Raw genomic sequence first — 15982 nt, forward strand, 5'->3', positions numbered from 1 at the left:
AAAAGTTTTAAAATGCGTAACATAAGTAGAAAGATAGGAAAAGGGTTGAAACCAGAGTTTTTTGAAAGCTCATTTAGCAATTAAAGTTTTATCAAAATTTGAACCCCCCACGAAATTCCACCTCTTTGCAGTAAAAAAATAGTTCAAAGGTCTATTTTTTGTACGTTTTTGAACACCCTGTAAATAGGGATGAAAATAATTTAAATCTTTTTCCACTAAAATACTCAAGACTCAAGGACCTTTAAAATTAGGTATAACACGACCCCCCTGCTTTACATTTGAAAATTTCCCAAAAACTATCCCCTACTCCCAAAATCTGCCCTTTGGGGTGCTTTTTTGGGGTTGAAAATAATTTAGCTGAATTCCTTGCAGTCAAAGGGGTTCTAGTTGCAATTAGGTTTCCATTTGCTGTCATATTGGAGCTATAGAAGCCGGCCGGGTAGTCTGAGACACCCTGTACCCCTCAGTTTTTAATGCTTTTGGGTGGTTACTTTTGCACCTCAGCACGACGGCCGGGTGGACACCAGATGCGACATGGCATGGCACGGCACGACGTTTTCGTTTTGGCACCTTCTATTATTTCAAATGGAGGTGCCACACACATCATCGGGCATGGCAAGGCAAGGCAATTAACGCAGCGCCGCGTGGCGCTTTGTACTGGAATCAAGGGAAAATCGTTATCGTTGCCCGCAATTGCGGCCAAATCGTGAATATCTTCTGCATAAATATCATCATCGTCAACCCCAAGTGAGGTGAAATATAAATTTTAGAAAATATAAATTTAATTTATGTTTTTAAAAGGCAATTTGGTATGAAGCGGTCCCCTTTTGCTTGCGGACATAGGGGCTCTCGATTTTCTAATTTAATTAACTAGTTCAATTTAATCTATGGTTCAGTAAAGGTGGCCGTGGTTCAGTGCTATCTTCAGATTGTATTCTCTAGCTCTGTGGTTATGAGTGTCTTTTTTGTAGTCTTCATATTTTTGTTAACACTTGAATTTTTTGCTTTTTTCTTTACTTTCATTATTATTTTATTATTTGAAATTTTTATTTGAGGTTAAGTTAAGTGTGTTAGGTTAAGGTTAGATAAGTTAGATTAGATTATCATTGATCATTGTGTTCGTTGTGCGATAATAAATCGATCACTTGGGTGTGGGAGTAGACCTAATAAAGTAAAGATAAGTTTGCCTTTGCCATTTTATATTAGTTAAAAGTTAAAATTTGGTATCTCAAGTGTCGAAACTTTGCAATGTTTAGTAGTGTAGAGAAAATTAAAAACAAAACTGGAAAGAATATTGTCGGACGTTTCAAGTATTTAAAGCTTCTGAAAGAAGAGTTTCAAATAACGAAAAGCCAAGGTAGGCCTAACCATCAATCTGGTTTAAGATTTGTATTTAACTTAACTTTTTTTATGAACAAATAGGCTATAAAAAAAATCACGTGCAGACCCTAAAATGCACAACTTAACTTTAGGTCTAGGCTTACCTAACTTAGTTACGCTTTGGTTAAACTTATTGTTCATCTTGTTCAAGTTCATGAAACAGGCTACCTATATATTTTATTGGATTGAAAACAAGTTAGTTTCATTATTCAACATCAATAAAAACGCAAACAGACCATTTTAGCTTACTCAATTTGATTTATTAAACACCAATCAAAACGCAAACAGGCCATAACTCAATTCGATGTTTACTTAGGTATGGTTGAAGAAATGAGATCACTAATAATAGCCTAAACTTTTGCCACTTAACCTTAAGGCACTTGTTTATGCCTTGGCACATTGTGTGAAATTATCTATAGGTATATTTAATACGCTAGGCATATATTTGTCATAAGTAATTGTGTTGGAGCCGTGGTGCTACCGATCACCATGTCCATGGTGTCGTTAGAAAGGTCTTAGCATGTAGTTTAGCCATCAAACAAATAAACTTTGGAATTCCATCAGGGCTCTGCCCCAGTGGCCTTCAAAGTTCCCATGTTATTCTTAGGGAGAAAATGTTTGTTTACATTTGAACAGATGAATAATTTAAAATTTACACCAATATTTTGAAACAGCTGGTTGTACTAAAATTTTGCACAGAATCAAAACATAACCAAAAAACGTTCGACATAATGGAGACTATAAGACGTTGACCAGGACGGCCGAGGAGGAGGCCGACAAATTTTAACTGGTAGACGAGAACGAAATACAAATAGGTAATACTATTGTCGTTGATAGCCGAATACAGCAAGCACCCTTCCGGGTTGGGTTTAAGTGAGCTCTCCAACAGCCGCCTGAAGATTGTACATTCAATTTAGGACTGTTGGATAATCGCTGCATAAGCTGTTGATTTTGAAAGACATGGAGGCGGGTATGACTACATCGGAAACAGAAGAGAGGAGATATTAGACGAGTGGCAAATGCGTTGGGAGCAGAGTGTTTTAAAGGTAAACGTTCGTATAACTTATATACCTAACATCAGACAGGGACTGGAACAAGATTGGGAGATGGGCCATTATGAAACGCAGTTTGTCAAGGACATGAAAAATTTCAAGGTGAATTTGTGAAAGATTTCACATGGTGGAAGAGGAGGTGTTAAGATGTGAAGAAATAAAAACCACGAGTCACGTATTTATAAATTGTTCACTTCAGGACAAATAGGAGAGAACAGGAATAAGTCTTGGATAAGATAGGTCTATAGATAAGAAAATAAAACATGATGAGTTACAAGGAAACAATTGAGAAAAGTAGCTAAGGAAATAGGAAAAACCAGGGATACATACAGGCGTTAAAATAAAAAAAAAAGAAACAAACAAAAACTAAGAAAGAAAAGGAATGAAAACTTGAACATGAAGGGGAGAGGAAAGGTTAGAGCGAATCTCAATGATCCCTATCGCTCAGGGCGGTATGGGGAAGGGAGTCGTGCTGTTAGGCTTTTGGACACGTGACTGGAAACCTATTGTGGCTATGCTATGAGTAGGGCCTCGGGTACGATACGAGCGGCGAGCGGCATCCTGAGCACGTAAGCGGTGGTGGTGGCTCCGATACAAGCAGCACATTTATAACGCTCATCAAATTTCCCCAGTTTTATGAGTCAGTTTAGTCGAAAATGCTGCAACTACGCTTACCTGCAAGACGTAGCCTATTGCAACTATTGTTGCTACCTATCTGACAATTGTTTGCCTTTAAAGAAAAACTTAGTTTTTAGAAAAACCTTAACCCTAACTTTGTCCCATACTTTTCGGGTGACTGAAGTGTTTTAAAACTTCCGTGCTGGTCATTCCACAATAATTCCCTGGACTGCACCTCACGTATCGACCCTTTTCGCATGTTTGCTGCTGTTTCCCTGTCATTTTAGGCCGAACTGAAGCATGACTCACCTGAGCGGCGAGCAGGGTTTTCGCGAAAATTGGTTTTGACGTGGATCCATGAGCGGTGCCGCTTGCCGCTCAGACGTATCATGGCCACCCTCAACAAATTTACACGCAACTAAATGAGACCCAATGTCAGAGCGGCGCCTCTCGTATCGTACCCGGGACATAGGGCTATTTGTAGAAAAAACTATTTACATTAAAGGTTGATTATATCGATCAATTATAATGTACATCTTGAGTATTTTCATAATCTTGGAGTCGAATATTTTAAAGTCATCAGAAATTATGACTGTTATTCGTTTTAAAATAACGCCTGTAATATTTATCAATTGCTCGAATTCGAGCAACAGAAACACTAGTTTTGATAGATTTTCCCTCCGTGCTATAGGCCTAGGCCCAACGATGTAAATTTACGAATACGAGCATATTTTTTAAAGTACCTAACAATATCTTAATTTATAAAATTTAGCCTTACTTAACTTGTATTTGTCCACAGAAGCCAAACATCAGACTATTGCTAACTTAGCAAACTTTTCGTATGATCCAATCAACTACGAACACATCCGTACCTTGGGTATAATTGATTTATTTTTGGAGCAGTTATCAGAGGAAGATCCAACTATTGTACAGTTTGCGCTGGGAGGAATCTGCAATTTAGCTCTGGGTAATGTTGAAGGGAAAGTAATTTGCTGTTCTCTAAACCCTTTTTAGCTTTTCTATTTTTAGTTCTTGCTATCTAACTCAAAAGTAGAAGAAGGTAGGCTAGTTAGTAGGGACTGAACTAAATTCTTTAAATATAAGCTGTAAAGATTGATAAGTTATTTTTCATATGAAATATATTTTTTAATTCATACTGTAGGCCTAATGATTATGTTGGTTGAAATAGCCTTCTAATTTTGTTAAATGTGGATATATTTGACTTGTCATAATTGGGAGCAGTTAATTTCAAACATAAGTTGAAAATGTTTACCACTCTTGCTTTTTAATCAAATCCAAAAAAAGTCTGAGTTGTACTAGTACAGGAGCTCTGTAGCCATATTTAGGAATGTTACACAGTATAGTTTGATTGTTTAACACGTTGACTGCGCGTGCCGACTTTACAGGCGCTCCCCAGTGGCGGGCGAAGCCCCGGCGCGCAACCGAATCAGCGAACGCAATTGGCATTCAAATATTTCAGTCTGACGAATCACAAAAGAGCAGTGGTGACTGTGCTGCGTTACCCCGAGAGTGGATGTAGTTCACTAAAACACCCAAAGGTAGCAGCACTGCATGGATCCGTATCCAGTGTCTTTGTAATGTGGGTTGAAGAGAAAAAATCCCCGAAACCGGGACAAAAGCATTGCCAGACAGGATTTTAGGGGAAATTTTAGTACCAACCTACACCAAAGTAAAGCTCGCATTCTAAGCTGGCAGGCTGGCAACGATTATAACGTCTCCGTCTGAGGCTAAGCTCACACTGACTCAATATATTTCTGTTGGTCTGGTGCCGACTTTAGTCGGCGCGCGCCACCTGGGAGCGCTGGCGACGCCGACTAAAGTCGGCACGCGCAGTCAACGTGTTAATAATGATTGCCATCATGCCTATTTAATCAATTGTTCACTTAATTTAGCCATTTAGCAGTGGTTTGTTCACTTTTCTATGACTAGTAAATCATTTGTTTTTTCTACAGTAGAAAAATAACAACTGTGGAAAATGAAGATGATGTTGTCATGATTTAAGGAGATGATTATAATGTTGAAGAATCATCAGGGCTGTTGCCGCAATCGCTTTTTCCAATATTTTGACGACTCTCATGCAAAATATTCTACCAAGTACTTATGAAGGTCTAGGTGATTCACCTTAAGTGTTACAATAGGTAACTTGTTAGGCGTTTATTTTACAGAGAACTTTAAATAAACAACTTCCCTAATTTTTTTATAACATTTTACGACATGCTATATTTTTTTATTGGAAAATAGCGGAAAACTTAATTTTTTCAAAGGCAATCCCCACCTTTTATGATATTTTTAGATTCTATGTAAAATTTTTACTCTTGTCATTTTTTTTATACTCCTAACCGTTTCGAGGTTGCCATTGAAAAAAATTAAGTTGCCCTCCATTTTGGAAAAGGGCGGCAAAATTTTAAATTAAATATAGCATGTCGTACAATGTTACAAAAAAAATAAGAGAAGTTGTTCATTTAAAGTTCTCTGTAAAATAAACGCCTAACAAATTACCTATTGTAACACTTTACGTGAATAGATATACACAGTGCTCAATTTGTAAAAATATGGCCTATTGATATTTTCTGCTTCCGTAATTTTTTATTAACAATTTTGTTTGTAGATGTTGAAAGTAAAGAACATATTGTCAGCAGTGGAGGTGTAACTTTGATAAGCCAATGTTTATATTCTGATTGTTTGCAAACTGTTATATATGCAGTCACTAGTCTTATGTTCCTGATCAGCAACAAGAGTCGAGCAGGTGAGTTTAATGTAGACTTTTATATAAGTCTATGTTGATTGAGTCAGGTAGTAGTGGTTTGATTTATTTATCACTATAGGAACTTTTAATATTGGAATACTCGCAGACATTACCTTATTTTCATCGGCAAAATATATTTTGCTTCTTCCTCTTAGGCCCTCTTGTGTTGTCTTACAACGTTACACTAAAACTGGGAGATCCAGAATACCTATTTGAAGTTTTTTTTAGGGTCACAAAAAATCAAAATTTTCATCATTTTTTAAATCAACTTCAGGATTTGGAGTGTGGTTGTGCCATTGCCATCACCCTACATATTTAAGTGCAACCCCATCCAAAATAAAACAAACTATTTTCATTTGTAGGCTTAAGGGACCTGTGTCATTACTAATTTCTCGGTCTTTTGGGGAGAGCCACGTCAAATCTGTATTTGCACTATAAATAATACCAGTAAAACAGTACAACAAAAAACAAAACAAAAGAAAAGCATTACAAAACCAGAAGTTTTTCCCACTCAATAATGTGTCATCAGCTGACTGTCTCAGCTGTGCCACGTAATAAAATGGGAAAATCATCTGGTTTAGTACATTGTGTACAGTATACTGTTTTGACATGGCTCTCATTAAAAGACGTAGAGTTTAGTAAAAAGAGAACTAAATAAATATCTCACTAGAAGAAACGTCACTGATATCAATCAGGCCTATTATGTGGCAAATTAATTATTTATTATATTTTGTTTACACATTTGTAAAACATACATTCATCTTTTAGTAATCACAAGTGACAACATCATTGTGAAGATGTTAGAACTGTCTAAACATGTGGACAAGCGAGTGCAAAACCTTGCTGAGATATTCCTGGAAGACTACTGCAGTGGGGAACAAATCCATAGAGTACGCAACAGTGTTAGTCTCATACCATTACCCTCTGCTTCTGATACCCAATCAACAACATCTCAGCAGTGATTTCTTGGGGAATCAAGTAAGTAGCTAACTACGCTTATTCATCTCTCAAAGAAGTGAATGTATAGGAAATCTATTATACACAGTTCTGATATAGGCTACACCATTTTGTATACACCCTATTCAGAAACATATACAAACTTAGCTTTTTTGGCACCTTTTTAGCTTGGATAAGCTTTTTTAGGTCAGGTTTGCAGCTTTGCATTCTTCTAATTATAACTTGTGAATTAAATTATTATAGGTAGGCTACTACTTGATCTAATGCCATTGTTTAAGATTTCTTTCTGACTCCCTGCAGACCATTCCCAGTATGATAAAAAATTATGTTTGCTAAGAAGTAAATTTTTAGTAAAAGTATTTATGTGCAAAGCTTTGTTCCATTATGCAATGGTAAACAAATAAAACACCATTCCAAGACTATTTGGAGGCAAGGAATGACAACTAACCGCTTTCTCAACAAGCTCAACATTTTTTTGTGGCTCCATGTTGACCGATGGACTTTTTGTTGATTCATGAAAAGAAATTATATTTGCTCAAAAATGAGTTCAATGTATATTACCCAAGTTCAATGTTTTGTTGCATTATCTGGAATCTTTCAAAAACTAAAGTGCCGATCCTGAACATTTTGATGACCGTATATCGCAACTCAGAACTCACTCGTTTCTACGTGGGACAAAGATTTCTTTTTGTAATTGTAAGTTGGTAAATTAACCTGAAATTAGTTACTAATGATAGTGGTTTAAATACCTTATCATTAGTTATTATTCACAATCCGGAGGCTACCCATACCACAATGAAAATAGTTGTAAAATAAATATAAGTTAATTCAATAAATATAACTATTATGTTAAACTTGTTGAAAATTAACCTGGCAAGGGTTAAATTAAAATTAAAACACTTATTATTGGATGCAAAAATAAATAATGTAATTATAGCCTATGATATAAATTTTGCAAAACGTGCTACAATGCTTAGAAAGCTGGCTCCCTTGAATGTAAAACAATACAAATCACAGAATGTTAGTTTTGTTTGAATAAAATATACGAGACAATAGTGACATACTGACCTTGCCAATGTTTAGAGTGGACACATTCTAGTTGTGTGTTGTGACATGTCAGCACTGGTCAGCAGTTATAGTTAAGAGTTTGCGTCTTGCCCAACTTGACATTCTGTAACTTACAGTCTCTCGGTGATAGTGTTGGTAAGTGGAATCCTCTTCAAGTTTGCGTTTTAAATAGGACATCAGTGTAGCTTGTATGTATAATGTTAGTTTCTACTCAAGTTACATGACATGACATTATTAGATAGGCTACCAAGGTTTCTTTGTTTAAATTTTTACTTAAATTTTCTCAGGCATGAAGTAAAACTTAACTCTTCATCTCTAAAATAAATTAAAACAAAAAATACAGAAAATTAAACTTGTATCACTTATTGGTACATTCACTAATAATAATAGGCCTACATACAGTACTAGTACTGCCAATAAAATATTAATGCCCTACCACTGGCTTCCTACTGATTTTACTACTACTGAAATAAATAGCATATTAGAGACATTATGCTAATAAATAGAAATAATTAGACTTAATTTAAAATCAAGTCTGCTCTGAACAATGAAAAATAGCTTACGAATCGTTACACTTTTAAAATTGATATTCTGGTGTAACTTTTAAAAGTAAATTAACCATGTGGCCTTTTGCCTTAGCTATAGGCCTACTTCAAGCTATATATCCTTTCCACTTTTGAGCTTACAGTTTTTGGCTATTTTGTGGTAACATTTTACCGAATGCTATAAAATAATAAAATTAAAAAGTAAAATATTTTGTATCTAGACGTATTCTAAAACGTTTTGTTTTAAGTTTTTTTATTTAAAGTAATCATTATTTGTTTCCCTTTTTGTTGCAATTAGGCCTACTAAAAAAAATCTTGCTTTTGACATTTGGACTTTTGAGTTAGTTTTTGTCAAATTTTTATCCAGCCCAACTAGGTGAATTGAAATACCTGGATATTTATCCAGGGCAGTAAATACCTGGGTATTTCTGATTATTCAGCTATATGCTACACACAACTTTCAATATGGCATTTTCTCCTTAAATAACATGAGAAAATTATTATGAATATTTCAGTTCATCAAATAGGAAATTTACTTTTTATTTGAGTTAAATTGGAAAACTTTATGGAACAAGCCAAGTATTTATCTGGCCCTCATCACTAAGTCCAATGGAGGTTTTATCTAGTCCTCACTCTATAGAGTAGATCTTTTTTTGGGAAAAAATATGTGTACTACCATAAACCAAAAACTACCTAATCAATAACGCATATTACAAGCATCCTCCATGATGAGGCTTCTCCCTTATGCTTTAAATAATTAAATAAATAAATAATTAGATTGTAGTACAAAATAATGCTACAATAACATAGATCATTTGTTACAGATACCATGATGCGAACATTCGCTGTTGTGTTTCTTCAATGTATTGTTATAAGGTCAGTATTTTCAAGCAATAATTATCCTAAGTCCCATATATTTCTATTATTATTAGTCCTTTATGTTTTGTTAGAAAGAACTTCAAATTCGGGGTACCATTTCGTGAGTCAAGTTTTATCAAACCAGTTAAGTGATGATATGAACTCTAAGATCACAAAATTAACATCACCATCGCAGTTGTTGCAAAAGATTGATATTATGTCCTGAAAATATCTAATTGTATAGAAATTCTAGACCACTTCTTCTAGGTGTACCAGATAATTCAAATTTAGTGTGGTTGTTGGTCTTGGGCCTTAACCCCCAGGAAAAAGTTGAAAAAAATATTCTAATTGGGAATAATATTGTGATTGACTGACTGTAGTTTGGAGATCAAAACAACTATGTAATTTCCCAGAGACTTAAAATTGTGCAAGAATTAGTAAGTGACTTCAAACTAGGCTACTGGAAAAATTCTCAAAGGTGGCATTTAAAAATGTTAACTACCACCAACATTCAAAATGACGGACAGCTTTAGAGCAAAAAAACACAATGCCGTATGGATCATGTTTCTATCGTGCAAGTTCGGGAGATATTTAGAACGCTTCCCTGTGCTACTTTCCCTTCGCCCCCATGCTGTGCACCTACCAGGAGGGTGTTGGTCCTACATAGGTGTTGGTCATCTCCATGATGTCCACAACAACAAAAATAAGGGAAAATACAGTACACTTTCAGTGCATACTCAACCTCATAAACACGCTGGACAAAATTTAGAATTGAGTATATTTACATAATGTAATTTCATCCTCTGCATAAAAATATCCTTGCTACTTTCAATTACAAATTTGGAAATTTCAGTTTAGCAGAGGAGGTAAAGCCAGCTGTGTCGTCGCCTGCTGTACAAACAACACCGTTGAATCTGACAAGTCTGCTTGCTGCTGCCAACCCGATAAACAGTCTGCCCAAGTTGCCGAGTCTGCCAACCCCTCCTCCCATCATCCCTTGCACCTGTGGGGTGTTTCTCACTGGACAGTTTGCACACGGGAGTCACAAGCCGCCTTCGGGATATCCAGCCCTGCTTCATGAGTATGAAACACCCTTCGTCTGCACGCCTGCGGGACAGAAACAGTGTGCCAACAAGTGTTTGGAAGTGGTCAGTATCACACTGAATTTATTTTATTTTTTGTGTGAACATTTTTATAAGCTACGGGTAGGCACTACTTTTTACTTTTTGTTTGAAAAGAATGATCAAATCCCTAGACCTGTTATGTGTAAAACCTGTATCTTCGTTCCATTGTTTAATGATTTAATGGCTTATTCCATCACTAAAACTATTGATCTGAGACTGATCAGTCTATTAAGATGTTACTTTGTGAAGAGGTTTTCCGGGTTGTTGAACCACCACAACCTGTGAGATCTCCTATTGAGTTGGAAACTATTTTTATATGAGGTCCTTTAAAAAGAGCAATTAGAAATGGAGTTTATGGCCTCTGGAGACAACCAGTACAAAAAAAGCAATACTTGAGTATGTTTTTTTTTCACAACGTTGGTTGATGTTTTGTCTTGTTTTAGATTGCTAGACATTTGCCGCACAGTGGAACCATAATCTGTGGTACGATAGATCGTGATTGCTTCAAAGAGAGGGTAAGTTTTATGTTAATATTATGCTAAAATTAATTAAGCTCTACATTTTCAAATTCTTGCTTACATAATATGATGTTAAGAACCATATTTTTTCATTTTTCATTCTATAAAACAACCACACTAAATATAACACACACAGCACATTAAACATCCAAAATAGTTGTGATAGTGGTTTCATAGTTTGAATAAAGGGGTTTTATTAGTAAAATAGTATAGCTTAGTATAAAATAAATAAATTTACCTAATTTGATCAAAATGTATAAACAAGCAAACCACAACAGGTTTCTTAATTTCCATTAGAGTTTTTAATTAAACATTTTTTCTGTAACCAAACATTGTTCCCAAAAACTTTTAAATATTAACTTATTTGCTTTTAAACTCTAAAAAAGTTTTTGTGAAATTGGCGTTTGTTTTGGACACGAGAAAAACCTATTTTTACCGCCACAAAACCCCCTTTCCATACTACTATCACACTGGTTTGAATAAATGTAGGCTTATTCCTTGATTGAGGGACATCCAGAATGTAGTGACACTCAAATGTGGAAGAAGGGGTCAGTGGCCTCAAAATATTCAGTTTATCCTTAGTGTTTTTTGTGTCCCATTTGTGAAGTGGGATGCCAACAATTTTTAAGGCAAGCCTTCTTATCCTGCCCTCTGTATCCTTAATTTTTAGACATTATCTTAGTCAATTAGGGGTGTGCGATTCATCAAAATTCCGATTCGATGCAGTGGTGATCAAAAAACGATTCGATTCATGAGGAAGTCAGTATCCATATACGAAAAACACCTGCAGAAAGTCAATGCAATAGCCTACCCACAATACAGGAGTGTGTTGTTTTTGCGTTTCCTTTCCGAAGGTGTTCTTATTTAATTAATTCTTTACTTGTAAATATTGATTTAATTGTTTTATAATTTTTTTGTTTTGACATTGCAAATGATGAGAAGTTTTGTTAAGTGTAAGCAGTGTTAGACATGTTTTACTACTGTAAACATAGCCAAAACAAGTCACTCCAAAATCATTCTAAAAATAACACAAAGTCTGAAAGATTGTTACTTGATACAACTAGTAAGATTGATGTTTTAGACTGATAAATTTGTATTTTTGTAGGTCTGATTCTATTCTCTCATTTTATCAATGTAAACCAATTGAAAGTTTCAGTATTAATCTTGCAAATGTTTTTGTTTGTTTACACCAAAACTTATCTTTATTTGTAAAATCAATATTATAAAAATAGGTAATACGCCTAAAAATATGATTCTGCAAGTAAAAATTATGAAATAGGCAAGTAAAGCAGCTCACTGACATTTCCAGCAATACAGGTTCTTCTAATGTGATTGAAAAAAAATATTTTTTTATTTAAAATTCTTCCTTTTCATCTGTATGAATAGGCCAATACCACATCAACAAAAATTTTCATTACACAAATGTGGTAAATTTTAATTAGCCTATTGTTATTTCACTCCATTGACAAGTATGAATAGAAAAATGCCGTATGCTTTTGAATCAAATTGTTGCTTCTAATTGAAAATCTTTTGCTGCTATGCACACCCCTAGCAATACGTTGTATTGCAAAACGAATATTGGTACTGTATTTTTAAAGGCCTTTGCTTGGGTACTATTTTCAAGATAATCAAATGATTTAGACGTTATATTGAAGGGAACAGAACAAAGTGAAAAATATAATGAAATTTGGATTTTTATCAGTATTTGAGCATAATATCACTGACTATATATACAGGGTGTCCGGTCATAAGTGTTAAATAAAATTTTGCATCAAGCTACATGGTAATGGCGACATAATGACGCACATTTGAGGTTCCTAACTTCAACAGTTAGAGAATAACTAATAAATTAAGATTTTTAAAAAATTATTGTAGTTGGTATGAAAATAGTTATATTACTCTGTTAAAAAAGCACTTATTGTTTATTTTATGTCATTTTCTGAATCCTCACAATATTTTAAATATGAATAGTACATAATCGATGGGGTACGGAAAGTCCATTAAATAAGGACATTTTTATTAATATTTGATAACCTCAGCGGAACTTTGCAACCGAGAAATAAAGCTCTGAATGTTATTTAAATGTACGTCGATATTAAAAAATATTCTCTTTAACGAAGAAATTTAGATTGAATTTTTTTTCCATACACCAACGATTATGTATTATTTATATTTAAAATTTTGTGGGGATTCTGAAAACTACATTAAAATTATCAATAAGTATGTTATTAACATAGTAATATAACCTTTTTCATAACAACTACAATAATTTTTGAAAAATCTTAATTTATCTGTTATTCCCTAACGGTTGAATTTGGGAACCTCAAATGTGCGTTATTCTATCTCTATACGGAAAGTAAATAAAGATACGTCTTATAACACTTAAAACATATCTTTACGCTTATACTGTTACTCACAAGACGGTAAATATACAAAAGATGGTAAGTGGTGATTGATTTCGATTGGACACTCCAATCATCATCAGACCCAATAGGCGAATCATCTATCTCTATTGCAATGTACTTTGATGCACAATTTTGTTTAACAATTATGACCGGACACCCTGTATAGTCAATGATAATACTGGCAAATCTGTACGCTTACAGGAATCATTGGGTTCAATCTGATGTCTTAACTGAATTTCTAGCACGAAGTCTCAATCTCTTACGAAAAGCATTGTGAAGTGTCAAATTAGGTATAATTTAACTGAAGAATTCGTCAGACAATAGGTTTATTTGGGCTACTGATGCAGGATTTTCAGATGTGTTGACTTTGTCATCAATTGTTTTTGACTGGACAGTTGAATCTCTTTTTAAAGCACTTCCTTTGTCTTGAAACTGATTAAACCAGCAACTAATTGCTTTATCATCAGGTGAACTTATATTTGATGTAACAATCGTTTTACTTTTTTCATATCCTGCGAACCACAGATTGCACTGTGCCTTCATTTACGTCGTTAGCATCATAGTACTGGCGACTAGCCTGTACGTCACAACGGTGGCCTGCCACCATTTTAAGCTTGTGTAGGTTAACGTTTTCTCCCTTGCTACACAGAAAACAAAACTAAGTTATTTTAACTTATACAGGGTGATCAACTCAAGGAGGCCACCATTGGGATATCGAAAACTGTAAGAATTAGAGAAAACTTTAAATGGGGGACATTCCTTTATTTTTTGTGGCAGTTAAAAATATGATTTTATTTTTTTGAAATTCAGCCGCCATTTTCCAAAATGGCGGCCAACTTTGAAATTTCTTATGGAACACCCTATATTTGATCATGTTTTCGGATAGAACAGGCAATTTAAAAACTTTTTTATTCTTGACATTTTTTCGATAAACCCACTCGTTTAGGAGTTACAGCCTATGGAAAAATGACTTCCGGTGTACATTTAACATCATGTAGCTCCTAAACAAGTAGGTCTATAGCGAAAATTCAAAAAGTAAATAAGTCAAATAAGTCTTAAAATTGCATCCACATTCCAAAAAGACCATAAAATTCGTTAAAACTTTTAATTCGATTATTTTAAAAATGGCGGCCATTTTCCAAAATGGCGGCAAACTTGAAAAGTGGAAAACTGTGTATTTTATGGTCTTTATGGAATGTGGATGCAATATTAAGACTTCTTTGACTTATTTACTCATCGCATTTTCGCCATAAACCTACTTGTTTAGGAGCTACATGATGTTAAATGTACACCGGAAGTCATTTTTCCATAGGCTGTAACTCCTAAACGAGTAAGTTTATCGAAAAAAAGTCAAGAATAAAAAAGTTTTTAAATTGCCTGTTCTATCCGAAAACATGATAAAATATAGGGTGTTCCATAAGAAATTTCAAAGTTGGCCGCCATTTTGGAAAATGGCGGCTGAATTTCAAAAAAATAAAATCATATTTTTAACTGCCACAAAAAATAAAGGAATGTCCCCCATTTAAAGTTTTCTCTAATTCTTACAGTTTCCGATATCCCAATGGTGGCCTCCTTGAGTTGATCACCCTGTATATGGCAACTAAAACGTTTAGTTATCTTGAATATTCCCCAAACAATGACTGTTAAAAATCTCGGCATTCATATTTGGATACCCTGTATTTACGGCCTCTTTAAATACTTGCAGGCATATCTGTGGACCAAGAACTGCAACGACGTTTGGGTCAACTCCAACATGTCTGCTGGGAAAGAGTTTTGCTGTAAGGACGGCTTACCTTACAAGTGTCCTTTGGGCAAACAATGAAACATGATAATTATATGTATGTAGATTAGGTAGCAATAGTCTAAGGTAGCATGTAGTTTTTGTACCAATAAACAGTATTTTTATACTTGTGTTTTTACATCTATATACAGGTTAACTCATTTCCCCTGGACTTTAACCCCACAAAAGAACGTTGAATTTATAATTCATTTGCATATTAATTTTCCTTTGTTTTGTGTGAATGTATTATTTTGGTTGGTGATTCACTAGTTATATGGTAAATATTCAAAATTTGTTGTATTATTTCTAGCTATTTTTTCTTCAACTTAATTAATGCCAAATGTTATAATTAATTGGTATCTTTCTTAATATCCCAAAGTACATGAGACGGCATGATACAAAAGGAATTAAAACTCATTTATATAAAAAAAAATTGTTTACAACATCACACTTACTAACTAACTATATAGAGTGTTTCCAGGGTGTCCATCCAAACAGGTAATCTAAGATCTGAATTTAAATTTTAATGATCCAAAAAAGCTGGTCAATAACACCCCAGAATATTCTATATCACCCTCGAAAACTCTGAAATGGTGTAAAAAATTAAATACTTTCACGCATAGGCCATTCATATTTTACACCGCTTTCAGCATGGTCATTCAATCATTTATAATTGTAGAGAGTTCTCCAGCAAAGCTTTACTGTGTGTTAAGAATCAGCCTCACCTTTGCTGCTTTAAGTTTATCAGAATACACTTAAACAATTTAATATAGCAATATATTCGCGAGACCAAGCTTTAACTTTGGATTTTTTTTTAATATCTAAAAGTAAAACATTAATAACCTTTTTACTGTTCAATCATGGGCCCAGCTATCCTTGGCCCTTGGATTTTTTATTTTTAAGTGGCCAT

At 34.4% G+C, this 15982-nt stretch overlaps 1 protein-coding gene across 3 annotated transcripts; it reads left to right on the plus strand.

Moving 5' to 3' along the window:
* The first annotated feature begins 1127 nt into the window (after positions 1–1127).
* Positions 1128–15199, plus strand: LOC128992231 (follicle cell protein 3C-1). 3 transcript variants are annotated; one of them, XR_008490701.1, is made up of 6 exons: positions 1128–1357; positions 3850–4017; positions 5680–5817; positions 6586–6795; positions 9212–9263; positions 10099–10176. XR_008490701.1 is itself a non-coding variant. In XM_054415703.1 (5 exons), exons 2-5 carry the CDS (start codon positions 9217–9219, stop codon positions 15112–15114), a joined length of 531 nt encoding a protein of 176 aa, XP_054271678.1. In that variant the 5' UTR covers positions 6672–6795; positions 9212–9216; the 3' UTR covers positions 15115–15199. The 3 variants fall into 3 exon arrangements, 2 of the variants coding, with proteins under 2 accessions (XP_054271678.1, XP_054271677.1); XM_054415703.1 differs by lacking the exons at positions 1128–1357; positions 3850–4017; positions 5680–5817 and adding exons at positions 10813–10884; positions 14998–15199 and having other exon boundaries at positions 6672–6795; positions 10099–10393; XM_054415702.1 differs by lacking the exons at positions 1128–1357; positions 3850–4017; positions 5680–5817; positions 6586–6795 and adding exons at positions 7912–7977; positions 10813–10884; positions 14998–15199 and having other exon boundaries at positions 10099–10393.
* The last annotated feature ends 783 nt before the right edge of the window (positions 15200–15982 follow it).

Source organism: Macrosteles quadrilineatus, unplaced genomic scaffold (genome assembly GCF_028750875.1).
Source record: "Macrosteles quadrilineatus isolate MER2022 unplaced genomic scaffold, UCM_ALF_1.0 Scaffold_4__1_contigs__length_99947679, whole genome shotgun sequence".
In the NCBI taxonomy this organism is placed as follows: Eukaryota; Metazoa; Arthropoda; class Insecta; order Hemiptera; family Cicadellidae; genus Macrosteles; species Macrosteles quadrilineatus.